Source organism: Mangifera indica, chromosome 13 (genome assembly GCF_011075055.1).
Source record: "Mangifera indica cultivar Alphonso chromosome 13, CATAS_Mindica_2.1, whole genome shotgun sequence".
NCBI classification, from domain to species: domain Eukaryota; kingdom Viridiplantae; phylum Streptophyta; class Magnoliopsida; order Sapindales; family Anacardiaceae; genus Mangifera; species Mangifera indica.
This window is the reverse complement of record NC_058149.1, coordinates 12,477,163-12,497,081: the sequence shown is the minus strand read 5'-3', so window position 1 is coordinate 12,497,081 and position 19,919 is coordinate 12,477,163. Positions and strand designations below refer to the sequence as shown.

General features: G+C 34.5%; 4 protein-coding genes across 5 annotated transcripts; 1 reads left to right on the top strand and 3 right to left on the bottom strand.

Annotated features, from left to right (window-relative positions):
- Nucleotides 1–625: 625 nt before the first annotated feature.
- On the top strand, nt 626–3,055 carry LOC123194024. 2 transcript variants are annotated; one of them, XM_044607136.1, is made up of 5 exons: nt 626–922; nt 1,007–1,121; nt 1,229–1,343; nt 1,531–2,474; nt 2,719–3,055. In XM_044607136.1, exons 1-4 carry the CDS (start codon nt 822–824, stop codon nt 2,463–2,465), a joined length of 1,266 nt encoding a protein of 421 aa, XP_044463071.1. In that variant the 5' UTR covers nt 626–821; the 3' UTR covers nt 2,466–2,474; nt 2,719–3,055. The 2 variants fall into 2 exon arrangements, with proteins under 2 accessions (XP_044463071.1, XP_044463070.1); XM_044607135.1 differs by having other exon boundaries at nt 1,531–3,055.
- A 3,262-nt stretch (nt 3,056–6,317) lies between these two features.
- Nucleotides 6,318–7,844, bottom strand: LOC123194292 (blue copper protein-like). Its single transcript, XM_044607464.1, has 3 exons — nt 7,528–7,844; nt 6,917–7,435; nt 6,318–6,786 (listed from the first exon to the last, which is right to left on the bottom strand). The coding sequence occupies exons 1-3, from the start codon at nt 7,709–7,711 to the stop codon at nt 6,437–6,439; spliced, it is 1,053 nt and encodes a 350-aa protein (XP_044463399.1). The 5' UTR covers nt 7,712–7,844; the 3' UTR covers nt 6,318–6,436.
- Nucleotides 7,845–14,186: 6,342 nt separating this feature from the next.
- On the bottom strand, nt 14,187–14,943 carry LOC123193832 (umecyanin-like). The gene is made up of 2 exons (XM_044606892.1): nt 14,690–14,943; nt 14,187–14,620 (listed from the first exon to the last, which is right to left on the bottom strand). The coding sequence occupies exons 1-2, from the start codon at nt 14,871–14,873 to the stop codon at nt 14,244–14,246; spliced, it is 561 nt and encodes a 186-aa protein (XP_044462827.1). The 5' UTR covers nt 14,874–14,943; the 3' UTR covers nt 14,187–14,243.
- Nucleotides 14,944–17,331: 2,388 nt separating this feature from the next.
- Nucleotides 17,332–18,026, bottom strand: LOC123195319 (umecyanin-like). Its single transcript, XM_044609008.1, has 2 exons — nt 17,770–18,026; nt 17,332–17,700 (listed from the first exon to the last, which is right to left on the bottom strand). Exons 1-2 carry the CDS (start codon nt 17,951–17,953, stop codon nt 17,387–17,389), a joined length of 498 nt encoding a protein of 165 aa, XP_044464943.1. The 5' UTR covers nt 17,954–18,026; the 3' UTR covers nt 17,332–17,386.
- Between the last annotated feature and the right edge of the window lie 1,893 nt (nt 18,027–19,919).

Below are 19,919 nucleotides of genomic sequence, written 5' to 3'. Positions count from 1 at the left end.
TCTCTTTATGTTTTCCCTTAGAAAGTGACCCAACCTCTTGTATTATTATTAATATTATTTTTTAATTTTTGATGAAAAGATTTTATTTGAATTGGAATTTTCTTTTTTATATCGATCTAATCTAACTCAAACAACTAATAATAGATGGAACTACAAATTTAATGATTAAATGATAAATTATGTTAAATTATTAGGGGAAGACAGCAAAAATGGGAAAACCATCTTTTTCTATGGTGCACTGCTCTCTAGCCAAAAAATCTCCATTGCAAAATTGGGATCATGTCGGTTAAATCATGTATTGTATTATATATCAAAAATTTAATTTTTTATATTATGTATAAAATATTTTATCATATCATATTATATGATACAATTTTTAAAAAATAATATAATAAAATATATAATTGATATGTTATCATTTTAAAAAATATTATAAACACTTAAAATTTTATATATATTTTCTATTAAACTATCATTTTTTTTTATTATATCAACTTATATAATAATATATATAATATAATATAATATAATATAATATGTGTTATCTTATATAATATATTTATTATATCCATTTAGTTTATATATATATTTTTATTATATATATCCTAATACACTGATACCTATGTCGGGATGAAATTACTCACCCCAAAGCACCGCACCAACTGACTTGTCAGTCTTTGTGTCTATTCCCTCATGTGGACTCCCTCACTCTCTTCTACTTCTCCTTGAAAAAGAAATAAGAGAGAGAGAGAGAGAGCACAAATTATATACATCTTTTCACTTGCGGGGTAAAGTTTTAGGTGGGGAGTTTCTAATTCAAGATGCCAAGGCCAGGGCCAAGACCATATGAGTGCGTGAGGAGAGCATGGCACAGCGAAAGACATCAACCCATGAGAGGCTCTATCATTCAGCAGATTTTCAGGTTCTGGGTCTTCTTTATGTTACTTCCTTTTTTCGATACGCTGTTTTGCTCATTTTTGTGATTGTCGACCATGTGTTTGATCAGGGTCGTACATGAGACTCATAACCCCCAAACTAAGAAGAACAGGGAGTGGCAAGAAAAACTACCTGTTGTAGTCTTAAAAGCCGAAGAAATCATGTACTCCAAAGCCAATTCTGAGGTTACTCTTCTTGATTTTGCTTCAAAGTTCTTGGATCTTCTTTTATCTTTTTATATTTTATTTTGAAAATTATTTTCGAATTCATTTTGCATGCTTTCATTACTTAGGCTGAGTACACTAATCTTGATACATTATGGGACCGTGTAAATGATTCCATTAACACGATTATAAGAAGAGACGAGGGCACTGAAACTGGCGAGCTTTTACCGCCTTGTGTTGAAGGTAACATTATATTTGTTCTTTGCCCTGCTATTTTAGATCCAACTTGCAAGTCTTGCTCTTGTATTGTTTTCAATGTAGATGCATGTTAGCTTGAACTTAATTTAGTTTTCAAGTGGTTCATTATAAATAGACCAGAGGCTTTAATTTCTGTTTGTTCACAATTTTTTTTTTTTTTTGGGTTCTTTAGCTGCCCTTAATTTGGGCTGCATTCCGGTGAGAGCTTCAAGAAGCCAACGACACAGTAACCCTAGGACTTATCTGAACTTGAGACCACAAGAATCTCCATCCATGCCTCCTAGAATTGTGGATAAATCTGTTGATGAACAATGCCCTAAGCCTTCATCACTTCATTCTGGAAGTTCATTAAACTTTGCAAGATCTTCTGTGAATGTGAATCCCACTTTTCCAGTTTCACAATTGAACTGTCCTGTTGTTGGAAATAATAACCCAGTGGCTCTCCATAGTTTCCCTTCTTTTACTGTCCCTCCTGGACGTAACAAGACGATGACAATGGAGTCTAACATCCCAATGAAGTTGGGTTCGGTTTATCCATTGTACTATGGAACTCACTTTGGAATTGAAGATTCCAAGTTAGGCTCCCAAGTTCCCGAAAATATAAAAGCTACTCCTATTTTTGTTGGCAAACCTGTTGGTATGTCTATTCCAGAGCCTTCGGAAATGGGTGTCTTACAGAATCTTTTCTCCTGTCCAGGCTCTGATATTGCTTCTAAGAGAATCACACAACCAGATTTTAGGGATGCCCACAAGAGGCCACTTGCTACAGAATGTGATTTATCCTTGCGATTGGGCCACATTGCAGACCCCTGTATGAGCATGGATAGAAGTTGTGTGTGTGAAACAGAAGATGCTGGTTCAAGTAGTTCCCAGGAAGAGAATAGGTTTAGGAATCTTTCTTCGCAAAGAAACAAAGAGTTCAGTTTCTTTCCAGGGAAGACTGCTGATGATCCCTTCGAGTCCAGTTCAACTAAGTGGTTTCCTAAGGATGAATTTCGTAATTTTGAGGCTACTACTAGAAAGTCTAAGGCACTAATCAATGACAATTTGGATAATGTACATTTTTGCTTGCAACCAGGTCTTCCATCCAAGTCATCAGTCGAATAGGAGGACCAGGTTTGTAGACACTTTTTTCAAGTTGTAGCATATATACTTCAAGTTTGAGATGCGTCAAATCTAATGGAGAATCATTCTGCAACTTCTACTTTCTATATATCTATAAACATAAAAAAAAATTTCATGTGGACTGTGAATAACAATATGGTATGCCAGTAAAACTTTCAGCCTTGATTACAGATTACAACAGAGTTGAGACAAGAAGCCACTAATGATCTCTTACATTTAATTGAATGATATCTAGCTTTCCAGTTGAAAAAAGACTCAGATTGGCAACGGAGAAAAAGTTTTCCTGCTTAGGTGATCCATTTTGAACTATAAATTCATTGCTTTGAATAGATATCTGAACTTTCAAGAATGGTACTGAACTGCACCAAAAAGTAGTCTACAATAGATGTCGCACCAAGTTGGAGGGCTCTCTACATGAATGAGTAGAGTTAACAGGAACAAATTTATCATGCTTTGTTGAATTAGATACCTATATAAATCTTCTTTTGTTTGTAACTGTAGCTTATAACAATTACTTTTTGTATTTGAGATGAAAGAATTGATGTGTAATTGGTTGCGGCTCAATTTCTTAACCTTTCTTCTCCCTAGTCTAGTTTGATCAATTTATTTGTGCTGTTATTGGTTGCCAGATAAAGAAATATTCCATAGGCGTTGCAAGTTTGTGTGAGGTCGAGTAAGTTGGGAGGGAGGTTTAGCCTTAACTAGAAATGCGTTCTAAGAACTTGTCTTCTTGTTTTCTTCCTGAGGAACCCCTTTGTCTTGTCATCCAGCATATTTTACCCTCCTTTGGTTGGATTTGGTTAGTTCTATAATTTTAAACCTGAAACTATTTTTTAGGTATTACTTTATTGGACAAAGGACTTCTTCTCATCCAAGATTTAGTGAAAACTGAAATTCTCACCTGTTAAGTTTTAAAAACTTAAATACTTACCCATAAACTGTTAAAGTTAATAAACTTTGATAGTTTTAGAGATTAAATTGTCATTTAATCATAGATATTAAAAAAAACTAAAGCTTTATCTCATTTTTCCCTTGAAAGCTAACAATTTCTCTTATTAGATTAAATTTTGAAAAGTTGCATCTTTTCTCTTGCTAAGTTTTTAGTTCTCCAGTGATTTCTCGACAATGTCTCACCCTCTTCGGCGTGTCTTTCCTCCTTGGAAGTCTCCTCCGGACGATGCTGTTGATGACTTTCTCTGGCATTTGTCTTCGTTTTTGGATGAAGGCAACGTCTTCGTTTCCAAAAGGTTACGTCTTCATTGAAGAGATGAAGACGCTTGTCGTTGATAGTGTTGTTAAGAGGAAATGGCTGAGAAGGAGAGACATGCCCGAGAGGGAGAGACATCATCTTGAGATTCCTGAAGAATTAGAAACCTAATAGGGGTAAAAATATAACTTTTCAAAATTTAATCTTGAAGGAATATTGTTAGTTTATAAGATTTAGAAGAACAAATGAGATAAAATTTTATTTTTTTTAATATTATTTGTTAAATGATAATTTTATCCGTAAAACTAATAAATTTTATTAGTTTATATGTGAACATTTGAGTTTTTGAATCTTAGTAGATAAAAGTTTGAGATTTCATTAAATCTTAAATGGGAATAGGTCCTTTGGCCTACTTGATTCTCAATTCATAATAATTCAATACATATGAAATATTGGAACTGTAATTTGCTTGCTTGATCGCTGAACCATTTCGTTATCATTATTGCATATTTTGTGACAGATTTTGACATTAGGGTTTATATTCAAGAAACAAACGGAAATACAACACTGTATTCAATTTCATTAATTTTTGAATCTACAGTGTCGTTCATGTTATTACATTGTTTGGCTGAAAACTGATACTGGTGGCGTAATCACTGACACGGTCCTGTAATATTAATAACGTGTCGGCAATCCTGTAAAAGAAGAGTCGTGCATTTACTAAAAAACAACTTGAATAAATGGCTACCCGGTACAATGACTCCTAAAAATGATAGCCTGATATAAAAGTGCAGTCTGTGCAGACATGGGGCTTACTGTCATTGATAAGGCAAAGCTGTACTGGCCAATGTTGATTGTCACCTTCTGTGCACTTTAAAGTGGGAATCCACGGGGTAGATGAAATGACGACAGCTGTTTGAATCTAAAGTAAAGGTTGGCGGGCTGGTTTCTTGGAATAGCTCGGGATAAAAGAAAGATTCCAAAGATGGGAGAAATGTTCAAATTTGTTTAGATGATATTTTAAAATTAAATTTTTGATTAATATATTATTGGATTTGAAGACCTAATTAGATTCAAGTTACTCTTTATTTCTTAAGTGAATTGTGATTTGTAGGTTATCTCTGTTCTGAAAAATCTTACTTTCAACGAATGTGAAATAAAAGAGAGGGATAAAAATGAAAATGCAGTAAAAACTAACGATGAGGCCTTTCCTTAAATCGCATTTTACAAGCAATAGACAGTTAAATCTTGCAAAACCAGACTTCTAGCATCAAATTTATAGATCTATCAATGGCTTCGTCATTCCTTTTAATATTGGGATCCCAACAGAAACCCTTCTGTGTGAATGGTTACATCAGTTTTCTCATGTTAATGATTTGTTCTCAAGCCAAGCGACATGTAATTTTCAACAGAAGACAACTTAAATCTGTCAGGAATTTACAATACTATGATTCTTTATCTCCCTAGTTTCTGCCGTCTTTGTCTGGAAGTGCCACCTGCCACCATTTTGCATCTAATCTCTTATCTTGGCTCTCTTTTCATCAGGAAACATTGCCCTTGGTGGGTCTTAATAAGGTGGGCTGCGCTGAATTCGATCCAGCACGGCCTACGGCCCTGTCTACTCCCAACCGTGCCCCTTCCCATGTGTATCTTAAAATTGAATTTAGAAGAGGACTCAGCCCATCTGATTAAAAAATTTTGGCCCACCCAAACCACAAAAAACACCATCTTTTCCTTCTTTTGACTATTTTTAACAAAAGGATGCGAGATTCCGAAACCTGTAATAATTTACTGAAGAAAATGCCAAATTACCCGCTTTCAAAATCACTTCATTACTTGGAAGTTCAATATATTGACGAAGTACAGTTTGTTGAATTGGCAATCAACTTCTGCTATTGACCCATAAAAGGGAATTCAATCACCGTTTTACTTGAAAGTCCTATGGTATTTTTTTTCCTTTTTTGGGTATTCAAAGTCCATTTCACTTATGTTCGATCATGTAACAAATATTAAAGAGAGAATATACAATAATGACTATAGGACTAATCTCTCAATCTAAAGTTTTATCCGTCTGTGTGATTAGTTCGACTCCAAAGAGATAATTTAACTTGAGTGAGCAGGGATTTTATATTTGTTATATAGCTTTCAATTATAAATGTCTTCCATTTTTAATATTGTTCCTTTCATCTTTGAAGGGCTGACAGAATCCATATGTATCTTGTATGGTTTGAATACTGGAAGTGTTGATCTGATCACATAAATAGTCAAATATTACTGTGGTGAAATAGAAAATAAAACTTAAAAAAGATGGGTATAATTATCACAATTTAGAAATTTGAGTAGTCAAGAGAAAAAATCCTCTTTATGATTCAAGGTTAAGGTCTGAGTAATTTGTTTATTCATATTGAAAAAATCTTTAACTAATTAATTTGGGATCGAACAACTAGATAACAGTCGGACAGGTTCCTGATATGAAAAAAAAAAAAACTATAATAATTTAATCACATGCTTTTTCAAAGTCCTTTTGTCTCAAGTTGACGATTTCGGATGCAGACGGTGAATACTCCCAGAGAAAACCAGTAGCGAAGGTACACCATTGTTTTATTGTGTTCATCAGACGGTTAATATTCATACGATCATCAATGTTTAATTAAAAAACAAAAGCGGTAGTTAAGATCAGCTTTATTGTGATACAAAAATCTCAATCTGTGAACTCACGACAACAATGGCTAACTCTAAACCGTGTCTAATACAACAAACCTACAACGATAATCGCTAGAAAAGTGATAGAAAACCCGGCAGATTTTATGGACTTAGCAGAGTTTCCCGGTTGATCAGAAGGAGTGGCCCCAGCTGTTGGAGATGATGGTGAAGGTGACGTGGCAGTGCTGGTTCCGGTGACGTTGATGGCCAGCTGTTGACCAGCTGTGCAGTGACCAGCGAAGGTACAGATGTAGAAATGTTCGCCAGGAGTTGTGAGAGTGATTCTTGCAGGCGGGTTTGAATTAAGAGAAATGGTGGTGTTGCTGTCGCATGATCCGTATGCTTGCTTTGAGACCTCCGCCACATCGTGAACACCGAGCCGATAGTTGAAAACTGCAAATGGGAATAAAAGAGATTTTTCATGTTAGATTTGTTCAGTGTTTTGAAATGAACGAATTATATTATATGGTAAAATATCAAATTATCTATATATTCAATTATATATTCCAAACTTTGTACATACCTAGAGTGTCTCCAACTATGAAGCTCTTGCCCTGAGCCCAATTTGGGTAACTGACAGAAGTGTTTGGAGGGATAGTCCACCCCATTTCATCTCCAACAATGTAAGTCGCCGGTGCCCTTGTGGTAGATGGTGTTGGTGCAGATGTTGGAGTCGGCGTTGGCGTTGGGGCCGTGGCCAGTGATGGTGTTGGTGCAGATGTTGGAGTTTGTGTTGGGGCAGCGGCGGGTGATGGTGTTGGTGCAGTCAGGGGTGCTGGTGTTGGAGTGTTAATGGGAGAGGGAGCAGTGGAGGGCTGAGGAGCCGGAGAAGAAGCGGCGGCAGTAACGTTGATGATCAACTTTTGGCCGCCGCTGCAGTGGCCGGGAACAGTGCAAATGTAGTAAAACTGGCCAGATGAACTCAGAGTAATGTTTAAAGGACCATTTGTTTCTCTCAAAATGGGACTACTGCCGTTGCATGCATTGAGTGCACTCTCTGTTACTTGTGCAACGTCATGCCTTCCAGTGGCGAAATTGAACACTGAACAAATTAAAACCATACATATAACTTTTGATCGATTCATTTAAAACTTTGAAGATGAAGATCGATATAAAATTTAAAGGGAAATTTACCAACAACGTCGCCAACTTTGAAGGTCTGGTTTGCAGCCCATGTTGTGTAAGCATCAGCACTAGGAGGAACAATCCAGCCAAGGGCATCACCCACTACATGTACTGTCTTTCCCTCGGAGCTCTGCAGCAGAGCCGCAATAGCAACAATTGCTACAATGAAAAATTTGTTCAGATTTCTCACCATTGCTAAGTTTGTGTTCCAAAGCTGAGGTCGCCCCTGTGCTATCTATTCAACACGCCTCTGCTCTTCTATCTCTGTTTTCAAGCCCTGTTTTTTCCTTTACAAGATGATATGAACCCAAGTTGTAAATGTTTAGGATACCTTATTCCTATATATATATGTCAACATGTGTAGAAAAATAAATATGTTAACCATTATTCAATAAGCATATTCCCATTACTTTTGAAGGATTATTTTATTTGGATTTGTAATCTTTTGAAGTGTTTACACGTTGAATATGTGGCGGTTTGAAATTGTGAGCAATGCACCGACTTGATTGGAGTGAGGGAGATTCTACATAGGCTGCGTCAATTTTGCAGTTTGCATAATTTCTTAACATTTCCGCGTTAAAAGGCGTCAAACTTGGCGACTAAAGGCGTTTACTAGTCAATACTTTTGTTAAGTCTATGCAGCTTAAAACTTTCAGTGCAATTTATAAGAATAAAAAATTCCAATAAAGGTTGGGTGAAATGGGAGCATGCCAAAATTCTGTCAAAGAGTCTGATCTCCATTACAACTCCAGCGAATTGACCTGGCAAGTCAATCTTCTTCTCTTGCCAAAATATTTTTTCTCTAAGCCCACTCAATAATATAGAAAAAGGCCCATACAAAAGAGGCATCTAGTTTCACCGTATTACACAATACTTATTTAACATATTAGACATCTCACTAAACAATAATTTTAGATTTCTCAAACTTCCACCAGTAAACTTAATGGGTGAAAGTTTGAGAATTTACTAAATCTTGGATGAAAATAAGTTTTTTAACCATAATTTCACAATAAAACTATTTATATAAATTGAATGAATGATACAAATTGAATAAGTTTGATCTCTATTACAACTCAATATTCTTCTCTTGCCAAAATATTTTTCTCTAAATCCACTCAACAATCTAGAAAAATGCCCATGTGAAGAGGCACCTAGTTTCACCATGCTACACAATACTCATTTAACACGTTAAACATCTCACTAAATAATAATTTTAAGCCTCTCAAACTCCCACCTGATAAACTTAACGGGTGGGAGTTTAAGAATTCACTAAAACTTGGGTGATAATAAGTTTTTTTGTCATAATTTAACGATAAAACTGTTTATATAAATTGAATTAAGAGTAAAATAATACTTAATCACATAATGATACATCATATATGTTATTAATTGTGTATTAAAAAAATATATACATATAATATTAACTTACATTATAGATTAACATCTTATAACAAATTTCATCCTTGACACGATAGTTTTTATTAGTAAATTTTTTTTTTCACAAATTGAATGTGAATTAAAGCATGAAAATCAAATCAATATATTATGGATAAATGATATGCAAGATTTATTCCACGTCAATTATGTACAAGCGTTTGTTTACATAATGCCTAATGGAAAATCTTATAATATCTTGCATATAACATACATCTTTGGAATTATAATTTTGATTCAAAAGCTTGATATAAAATTCTAGTCATTGGCCTCAAAACTTAAAAGTTAGTAACATTTAATACCGCCAAACTTGACAAGTTTATGACTTATGAATGAATGACAAAATTTACCCACGTCACACAGTTATTATACAATTTGATCTTTACGTTGGTTGACAGTTTAGATAAGTCAAAAATTTAATTTTGAAATGTCGTTGAAAGAAATTTAAACATTTATTCTTATATACTTAGAATCCTTTCTATTGTCACTCAAACTATTTATAGGAGGCGTTATTTCATTTAAATTTAGATACATTTGATAAATTATAAAAGTAAATTGTAATTACGATGATAGATATAGGAGGATCTTTTAGAGCTAAATCAATCAAAACCAATAAGTAAAATCTTAGGACCTAAACAAAGTCAATCAATCAAAAGTATAATCTTGGTATGTTGCTGAGGAACTTATTGAACTCAAGTTCTCTACCTTGGAAGTCCACCTCTTTACTATTCAAGCCACCTTTTAAGGAGAGATTAATGGGTTGGCTTTAGACACCTATTCTAACACTGGTAACGTTGATGGCCAACTTTCACCAGCTGCGCATTGATCAGGGCAGATGCAGATGAAGAAATATTTGCCAGGTGAGGTCAGAGTAATGCTTGTTTTTTCTTTACAAGACGATATGAACTCAAGTTGTAAATGTTTAGGATATCTTTTCCATATCTATGTATATGTCGAGTTATCAACATTTATAGAAAAATAATTATGTTATCCATTTTTCAATAAGCATATTCCAATTACTATACACGGATTATTTGATATGGATTTGTATTCTTTTGTAATGCTGACATTGAATAGTGCAACCATCATACTTTCTGGCAACAAACAAGAAGTTTTCTTTGGTGCTAGGCTATTTAAATGGCCCCTTGGTTGTCCTTTCCCCCTTTTCCATGGCTGATAAGGAGTGCTTCTCTCCAGCATTACAGCAAGTTGGAGAATAAGTAAGAACATCCTCAACTCGCTCTGATATTGAAGAATGGGCGTTGGTGTCTTCAATTAACTTTGATGTCAGAATGAAGGCCTAAGAGCCTGATGCAGAAGTCCCCGAACCACATTAGCAAATGTAGAAGTCCCACCACGTTTCACCCGCCTTCTGAATTCGGGGAGTGGTGAGAAACTCCAGAGGGATTTATGTTTGTTGGCATTTAAGAACTTCTAAAAATTTCTGTTAGAAATAGCTTGCTGAAGTTGACAGAATGTGCAAGACTTTGGAAGTTAGAAAGCTGAGAAACTTTCTTGGGGTCCTTCGAAGACAACAAGCAAGAAAGTGGCAAGTAAAGGACAATTTATTGGCAAAGGCCTCTGGGCGAAAAAAGTCTTCATCGTTTAAGGGACCTTATGTCAATAGTCCAACATATGGTTTTAAACTGTCACAAAGTGCTCTTATTGAAAGAATGTGCTCTTATTAATGCAAAGGAGAAATATTTCAGCCTCTAATGTCATCATGAACACACGTTTAAGTCTTAACCTTACACGTACCATTCATGCACACAATAGAGTTTAAGAGTTTTTGAAGTTCTATCTGTGCGAGTCAACCTTACCCTTTGATAATTGTACCTTAGATAGTGTCTAGTTATCAGATGGAAAGTACATGGTGAGCATTCGATATCTGAGCAACTCAGCACACTACAGTGAGCATGTGGACAACTTACGCCAAGGGCTTGAAGATAACTCGGGCGGTTGAATGCATATAGTTGCTTACATAGGAGGAAATTTAGCTTGTCAGATCATGACCATGCATTCACCATTGGGTCAAACACTCAAATTGTAGAAGCCAACATCTAGGTATAATTATCACCTTATTACCAAGAGAATTAAGTCCCCGATTAATAAAAGATAGTTGTATCACTTTGGTGACACATTAAATATAAAGTGATTAAACATGTGAGATAACATGCATCACATTAAATGTGAAATGGGGATGCTACACCCAACCAATTTTAACATGTGTTGATCATGGTGATACATATGTCTCTCTATTTGAATAGACATACAAACTAAAGAAAACCTTCAAGTATTATGTGTTCATTATATGACAGTATAATAAAATTATGTATATACATTTTTGATATACAATTTGTGTACATACTTTTCATAAAATGTATCCAAATTTTGATTGGATAATTCTAAATTAAAGATAAAATAATTTCTAATCACATAATGATAAATCATCTATGTATTTAAATTATATAAAAAAATATGTAAACATAACATTGCTTATTACAATATCACCATTTTCACTTGCGAATGACCTTGCCAAGGGAACTAAATCTCGTATAATGAAAGATAGTTGTATCACTTCGGTGACACATTAAATACAAAGTGATTTGACTGGTTAGATAACATGTTTTACATTAAATGTGAAATGGGGATGCTACACCTAACTAATTTTAATGTGTGTTGGTTATAACGATACGTACATCTGCCTATTTGAATGGACATACAGACTAAAGAAAACCTTCAAGTACTATGTCCAACAATATAATTAAATTATGTATATATATTTTTGATATACAATTTAAGTACATATTTTTGATAAAATATGTCTAAATTTTAACTAAATGATTTCGAATTAAAGATAAAATATTACTCAATTATATAATAATAAGCCATCTTTGTATCCAAATATGTGTAAAAAATGTGTAAACATAACATTGCTCATGACAATATCACCATTTTCACCTGCAAATAAAAACCAAAAGAGAGGCTAGACAGAAGGATCTTCTTTTTCTAAAATTCCTTTTGCCAATATTTTACGATCATTCAAAACAAAATTAATATTCTCTAATTCTCTCTAAGATTCCTTTTACACTCCATAAGCAAAAATACTCTTCATAATTTTCAAGCGAGTGTCCTGTAAAGACATTTGTATTAACGAAAATAATAAATTGCTGGGTCAACTTACAATATTTAATAGAAGATGAAATGGACAATAGCTACAAAATATTATATGTTAGCATATGTTGACCGCATAATATAAATAAAGTAATGTAAAGTTTAGCAAAATTAGCGGAATGGTAAAATTTTTAAGGTGAAAATTTGGGTTCGAGTCTTTGTTATGTTTATAAAATTTTGATTTATCTGATACAATAATTATAGATTCGATTATTATGTCTCGACTTTACCCACACAACAAATATGGACAGGTCCCGACTATCAAATATATATATATATACACACAAATAAAGTTTTTGTTTTTTATAAATTTAAATTCTTTCTTTTAAGGGCGCATGTTTGTAATTTACCGCTCATTATTATATATCGGTCAATTGTTTGAGTATGAGGGCTTGTCATTTCCTTTTAAGATATGGCTGGTGACAAGTCGGGGTTATTAAATTAAGTCAATTTGGGCTACTTCGTTTTTATTTGGCCAAACGCCAGAAATTTAATGAAACCATAATTTTTTATTCTTCAATATCAAAAGTTCATGATAACAAGAAGAAAGTTGAAAATGGCATGGAAGAGGTGGTGCATGAATTTGTAGAAAAGAGTTGGGATTGTAGTGCTTTTATTTATTTATTTATCCTTTGCATGTGGTTAAGGTGTAAGGATCCTTGAATGGTTTTTGAAAGAATTGGTCCATCATTTGCTTTTTCCTTCTTCGTCGGATTTGTTTGATTTTCCCTCATTACTATTGACTGAAAACTATGTGAAATCGCATGAATCTTGCCATTTTAATTCACCATGTGAAATTGCAAGCTAGAGCACTTGTGTTTTGAAACTCAATGATGACAGTTTTCTAGCAATTCGATGGTTTCTTACAAGTTAATTTCATGGCCTTGTGTCTCCATCTCTTAGATTTAGTTAAAAAGGAAAAAAGTTGAACATGGGAAAGAAGAAGAGGTATGTGAATTTATAGAAAAGAGCTGGGAATGGTAAAGAACGTGGTTGAGGCATTATAACTCGACTTTTACTTTTCTTTCCCAGTTAGCAGCAATGAGGAAAAGTCAGATGGAGATTGACAGAGAAAATATAAATAGATGATGGTCTCATTCTTTCAATAATTAGTTCAAGATATTTTCATGATTTGAATGAAAACAGACAGGGTGATAATTTGCATTTGTTTTATATGTTCAAGGTAGTTTTATAATTTTACTAGAAAAAAAGTAGTAATTTATAACGAAACAATACAGTTTTCATTAATAGAAGTGAATGACGGGTGAACCAATAGACTTCTCAAACTTAGTGGGCGGGTTCGGCAGTTCATTAAAGTTTAGGTGGGACATTGTATTTGGCCTTTTTATTATTATTTACCAAGAAAAACAGGAAAAAGTTGACTATTAACTGCATATTCTCGAAGTGTCTTAAACCTTGCTAGTTTGGGTAAGAGTGAACTGGTAAGGAAGCAATCATCAGAAATACTTCAATCTGTTTTGTTTGAGAGATATCCACATAAACCATGATTATAAATTGTTCATTTTCATTAATATTTCAATTATGAGGAACGGCCAATTAAAAAAAAAAAAAAGGGAATGCTAGAATTCCCTGTATTTCCTGAAGTCAAGATTTGCAATTCTAAAGTTTTGCTTAAAAAAATGTAAACGCCATGATTTCTACAATGTTTTTTACTTTTTCTGCTTAGAAGAGGTGCTTTGGAAATCCTGCAGATTGCAGATGAAACCTGACTCTAAAATTCATTTAGGTCCTATCCAACCGTTCATTGTCAACGTTGGTTGGTGAAGTTGATCTCTCATTCAAAGGAACTTTAGTCTTTACTCAGCCCTGAGTAGATACAAAGAGAACATTAAACTATTGAATCCTATGATATTGTCTAATAAACTAAGCAGAGGTTTTGCAGGTCCTGTAAAGTTAAGAGAAGTAAATTCACATTCTCCGAATCAATCAGAAAAAAACTGCCATAATTATAGTAATCCAACTGCGGATGCAAACAGCCTTATTATTCAAATATGCAAAACCAATATCACGATACAATGACTATTATAATTCGGAAGCACATAAAACGAAAAACCCAAATTATATATAGAAGCAAGTAATGCTAACTAGTAATGGAACTAGCAGAATAAGCCGATGGCAATAAGCATCAAGAGGGCGAAAGTCAGGCCACGTGATGGTGAAGCGGCGCTGGTATGAGTTGTGGTGCCAGGAGGGACGGCAGTGACAGAAGGGACGGTGGTGCCTGGAGGGACGGAGGTGCCAGAAGGAGCAGGGGCTGTGTTATTTGTGGCAGCAACAACGTTGATGGCTAGCTTTTGGCCACCGTTGCAGTGACCAGGAAAGGTACACATGTAGTAGTGTTCACCAGTGGTATTGAGGCTCAAAGTCACTGGTCCAGTTTGTAAAACTTGGATGGTATTTGAGACGTTGCAGCTGTTATAAGCATCCAGTGTGACTATGGCGACGGCGTGTGATCCTGTAGCGAAGTTGAAGACTGCAAGAAAAAGTTGTGTTAACGTTGAACCGCCATCAAAAGAGCAGCAAAAGTAAATAAGATATTCACCTAGAAAGTCACCGATTCTGAAGGTTTTATTAGCAGCCCAGGTGGTGTAAAAGGTGGAATCAGATGGACGAGTCCAGCCAGTAGTGTCACCAACAGTATAATTGACGGCATATGTGACATGCAACAGCGTCGCTGCTGATAAAACCAGAGCTGTAACAGCTTGTGCCATGCTGATTCTAGCCATATTTTCTTTGCGTTGTGTTCAGGGAAATCCGGTCGCCCCCTTGCTGTTTCTACTGTTTAATTGCGTTGGGGTTTGAGGATATATAGAGGAAGTAGGGGTGCAGTCCAGCGGCGGAGTAGTTACTGAATGGCATCAGCGACAGCAATGGCAAACTAAGTCAAAGGAGAGAAGTTTTTGATTGCTTGATGGGTAAGTTTTGCTATAGCCCACACTTGTAACTCTTCGATTCGAAGAACAGTTGAGATGGTTTTATTTTTAATTGAGAATTACATCGAGTTCCCAACAGTAATACGTACAAAGTGAGGTAATAATATATTATTGATTAATATAATTTATTTATTTTAAAATTATTAAATTCTTTAATAATATTATAACTTTTATAAATAAATTATATAATTTATTTATACGTACAATATTACTCTTTAACATTTTCTTTCCTTGTAACTTTTTTCCTCTTAAATTCCTTTCATCTGAAAATACCTTAATACAATGCTAAAAATTAAATAACTATTTTATGTAGCCATAATTATTTGGGATTTTAATTAAAATAGACAAAAAATTTTTCATTTATACCTTTTTAGACAAACACACAGTAGTTTTACTTTTATAAACAAATTTTTTTGTAACTCCAAAAATACCCTCCCAGCCCTGTAGGTGTAGGCGCTGGAAGGAAGGTGTGGTGCACGCGATGCATGCGGAGTGCGTGCGGTGCATGCCCAGTGTGCAGTGCGTACAGAGTGCGCGCACCCTCATATAATATATATAAACAACTGCGCGCACACTTTCTTTTATATATATATATATATATATATATTAAATAATATAATATAATATTTAAAAATTATTATTATTATTATTATTTATGTATATTATATTAAATATTATAATATTTAATATAATATACATAAATAATAATAATAATTTTTAAATATATATATATATATGAGGGTGTGCGCACTCTGTACGCATCGCGCGCACCACACCTTCCTTTCAACGTCTACACATATAGGGCTAGAAGGGTATTTTTGGAGTTATAAAAAAATTTACTTATAAAAGTAAAACTACTATGTGTTTACCTAAAAAGGTATAAACAGAAAAGTTTTTACTTATTTTAATTAATATCCCTAATTATTTCACCTTTTTTAATTTATCTGTATCATTAAAGTCAACATCTCCTCCAACACCTTATAATTAAATTGGAATCTGAAAAATGGACTGTCCAAGATTTGGACTCCTACAACAGCACCATCTTCACTGTTAAACTCGGAGAGTATATCTTGATTTTGAAAAAACTAATGACGAAGAACAACCACAAGGACTTAGTGAAGCTGAAGGGTACTATAATTTGTAATTTCCTTTCAAGATATGGGTGGTGACAACTCGGGGTTAAATATTAAGTCAGTCTGGGACGACTCCGTTTTTATTTGGCCGAACACCTAAAATTTAATGAAACTATGATTTTTTATTCTTTAAAGGTGGTGCATAAATTTGTAGAAAAGAGTTGGGATTGTAGTGCTTTTATTTATTTATTTATTTTTCCTTTGCATGTGTTAAGGTGTCCGAATTCTTGGCCGGTTTTTGAAAGACTTAGACCATCATCTGCTGTTCTTCTTCACTGTCAGGTTTTGTTTGGTTTTCCCTCATTGCTACTGACTAAAAACTTTGTGAAATCGCATGAATCTTGCCATTTCAATTCACCATGTGAAATTGCGAGCTAGAGCACCTGCATTTTGAAACTCAATCGTGACAGTTTTCTAGCAATTCGAATGGCTTCTTACAAGTTAATTTCATGGCCTTTTGTCTCCATCTCTCAGATATTTCAATCTGATTTGTTTGAGAGACATCCACATAAACCATGACTATAAAATGATTCATTTTCATTAATATATCAATTATGACGAACCGGCTAATAGAAAAATGAATTCTAGAGGGGCTTCCCGGTATTTCCTTAAGTCAAGATTTACAGTTCTTAAATTTTACTTTAATAAATGGAAACGCCATGATTTCTACAATGTCTTTCAGCTTAGAAGAAGTGCTTGGGAAATCCTGCAGATTGCAGATGAAACCTGTTTCCAAAATTCATTTAGGATTTTAGTTGAGGTCCTATCCAACCGTTCATAGTCAAAGCTAGTAGGTGAAGTTGATCTCTCAAAGTTAGTAGGTGACGTTGATCTCTCATTCAAAGGAACTTTAGTCCTTTACTCTCAGCTCTGCGTAGATACATGGAGGAAACTAAACTATTAAATCCGACGATTTGTGCAGGCTTAACTCTATAATCATGGAGAATATTGTCTAATAAACTAAGCAGAGGATTTGCAGAGAAGTAAATTCATATTCTCCGAATCAATTAGAAAAAAACTGCCATAATTATAGTAATCCAACAGCTGATGCAAACATCCTTATTCAAATATACAAAATCAATATCATAATACGATGACTATTATAATTCGGAAGCATATAAAACGAAAAACCCAGATTATATATAGAAGCAAGTATGCTATCAAGTAGTGGAACTAGCAGAATAAGCCGATGACAATAACTATCAAGAAAGCGAAAGTCAGGCCACGTGATGATGAGGCGGCGCTGGTAGGGGTTGTGGAGCCAGAAGGACCAGAGGCTGTGTTGGCGACAACGTTAACGGCTAGCTTTTGGCCACCGGCGCAGTGGCCAGCAATGGTACACATGTAATAGTGTTCACCAGTGGTATTGAGGCTCAAAGTCACTGGTCCAGTTGGTAAAACTTGGATGGTATTTGAGACGTTGCAGCTGTTATAAGCATCCACTGTGACTATGGCGACGTCGTGTGATCCTGTAGCGAAGTTGAAGACTGCAAGAAAAAGTTGTGTTAACGTTGAAACGCCTTCAAGAGAGTAGCAAAAGTAAACGAGATATTCACCTAGAAAGTCACCGATTCTGAAGGTTTTACTAGCAACCCAGGTGGTGTAAAAGGTGGAATCAGATGGGCGAGTCCAGCCAGTAGTGTCACCAACAGTATAATTGACGGCATATGTGACATGCAACAGCGTCGCTGCTGATAAAACCAGAGCTGTAACAGCTTGTGCCATGCTGATTCTAGCCATATTTTCTTTGTGTTGTGTTCAGGGAAATCTGGTCGCCCCTTGCTGTTTCTAGTGTTTAATTGTGTTGGGGGTTTGAGGATATATAGAGGAAGTAGGGGTGTAATCAAAGAGGCGCAGTAGTTACAGACTGGCATCAGCGATAGCAATGGGAAACGAAGTCAATGGAGAGAAGTGTTTGATTGCTTGATGGGTAATTTTTGCTAAAGCCTACACTTGTAACTCTTCAATTCGAAGGACAATTGACATGGTTATATTTTTAATTGCGAATTGCATCGAATTTCGAATAGTGATAATGGGCATGTTACCAATGGCTGTTCATATAAATGGCGAAAAAGAAATAATTGGAATTGCCACCTCACATTGTGGCAATGACATTTCGGTCAAGAGTTTATTAAAGTTATCGTTTTAACCTTGTTCATGAATGCATTCCTCTTCGACACAACTACATGAATGTCGAGCGAAATTCCCTCAGCTGGTTGAGCAAGATGAGTCTCCGATTGAAGATCTTTTTACCCGCAAATACGATGAAACAATTCAGCCCTTCTAGCTGGTGACATTTGAGTTTGATGAAGGAAGTTTCTTGTTCACAAAGTTCTGAATCCTTTGACCATGTTTGACTCCCATGAAGACCAAGGCTTTGAATGATTAACACCTCCATTTTTCCCACTCGGTGGCTTATTTGGAGCTTGGTTTTGATCAGTAAACTTTACTATTTTTGTTTTAATTTGATTTTTCTCTTGTTTTGAAGAAAATACATAAATTTTGAATTCAAAATTACCTTAAACAGTAAGAACAAAAAAAACTCGGCCAAAAAAAAAAACTAAAACAGAATCTCTAATTACCTAAAACAAAACTCAAATTATAAAACCTTCAGATTGAGTGTCTTTGTTAAACTCAAACTATGAATGTGATTCTCTTCAACAATAACATCAATATCAACTCAAATCGGATCATGTATAAATATATTTTATTTTGAACTTAAATTACGGATGTGATTCTCTTTAACAATAACATCAATATCAACCCAAATCGGATCATGCATAAATATATTTTATTAAACTAGAATCAATTTAGATTGCGTCGAGTTAACCTTTTATTATACGGCTCATATTTGTGTTGAGTATTTTTAAAATGATTATAATTCAGTTAAATTCGAATATCTTTAAATCCAAAACTTAATATGACGTAAACATGATGTCAAAACATGAAGTATTAGATCTACCAAAGGATCATCCATCAACCCAAGAAATCATGCTGCTCAATTAGTCAAAATTCATGAACTCACCAGATAATTCGTTTTCTAAAATGTTTTTTGACGAATTAGGGGGCAGGCATCCTGAGATTGGATAAAATAATACATTAAGCTATGACCAACGACCAAGAAATCTTCTCTTTACTTCTTTATTTAACGTATTGTTTCTTCCTCTTTTCCACATGAAAACTCCCCATAGTAATTTCTTCTACAAATACTAACTGATTCTCCCCCTTTGAATAATTAACGTTTTCGTTGCATCATTTCACCACTAGTTTGTTCTGGCTAGGCGCTGATTAACATTTTTTTAACATTACTTTTTTCACTTAAACAAGACCAGGTAAATACATAAACCAGTTGATGCATCAGCTGAGGCAATCGGAGTTGTTAATTGTTTCTTTCCTAATCATCATAGCTTATCCGATCAAATCAGTTTGCCATTCATACTTCCCCGTCATTGCCAGGCCAAATTTCCAAAATATTTTATCAGAAATTTCGTCAAGTTCCAGAGGTATATTGCGGACGGGAAATATCATGTATAGAAAATATAAACTTATTTATACAATCTAATATAATAATATTTAATTAAATAATTTTAAAATAAAAAATGATCATCTCAATTTATATAAATAAGTAACTAAGATTTGTTTATAGGTATAACTAGTTAGATGAATCATTTTTATTCATAAGCACAACTCAAACTATGGAAAAGTT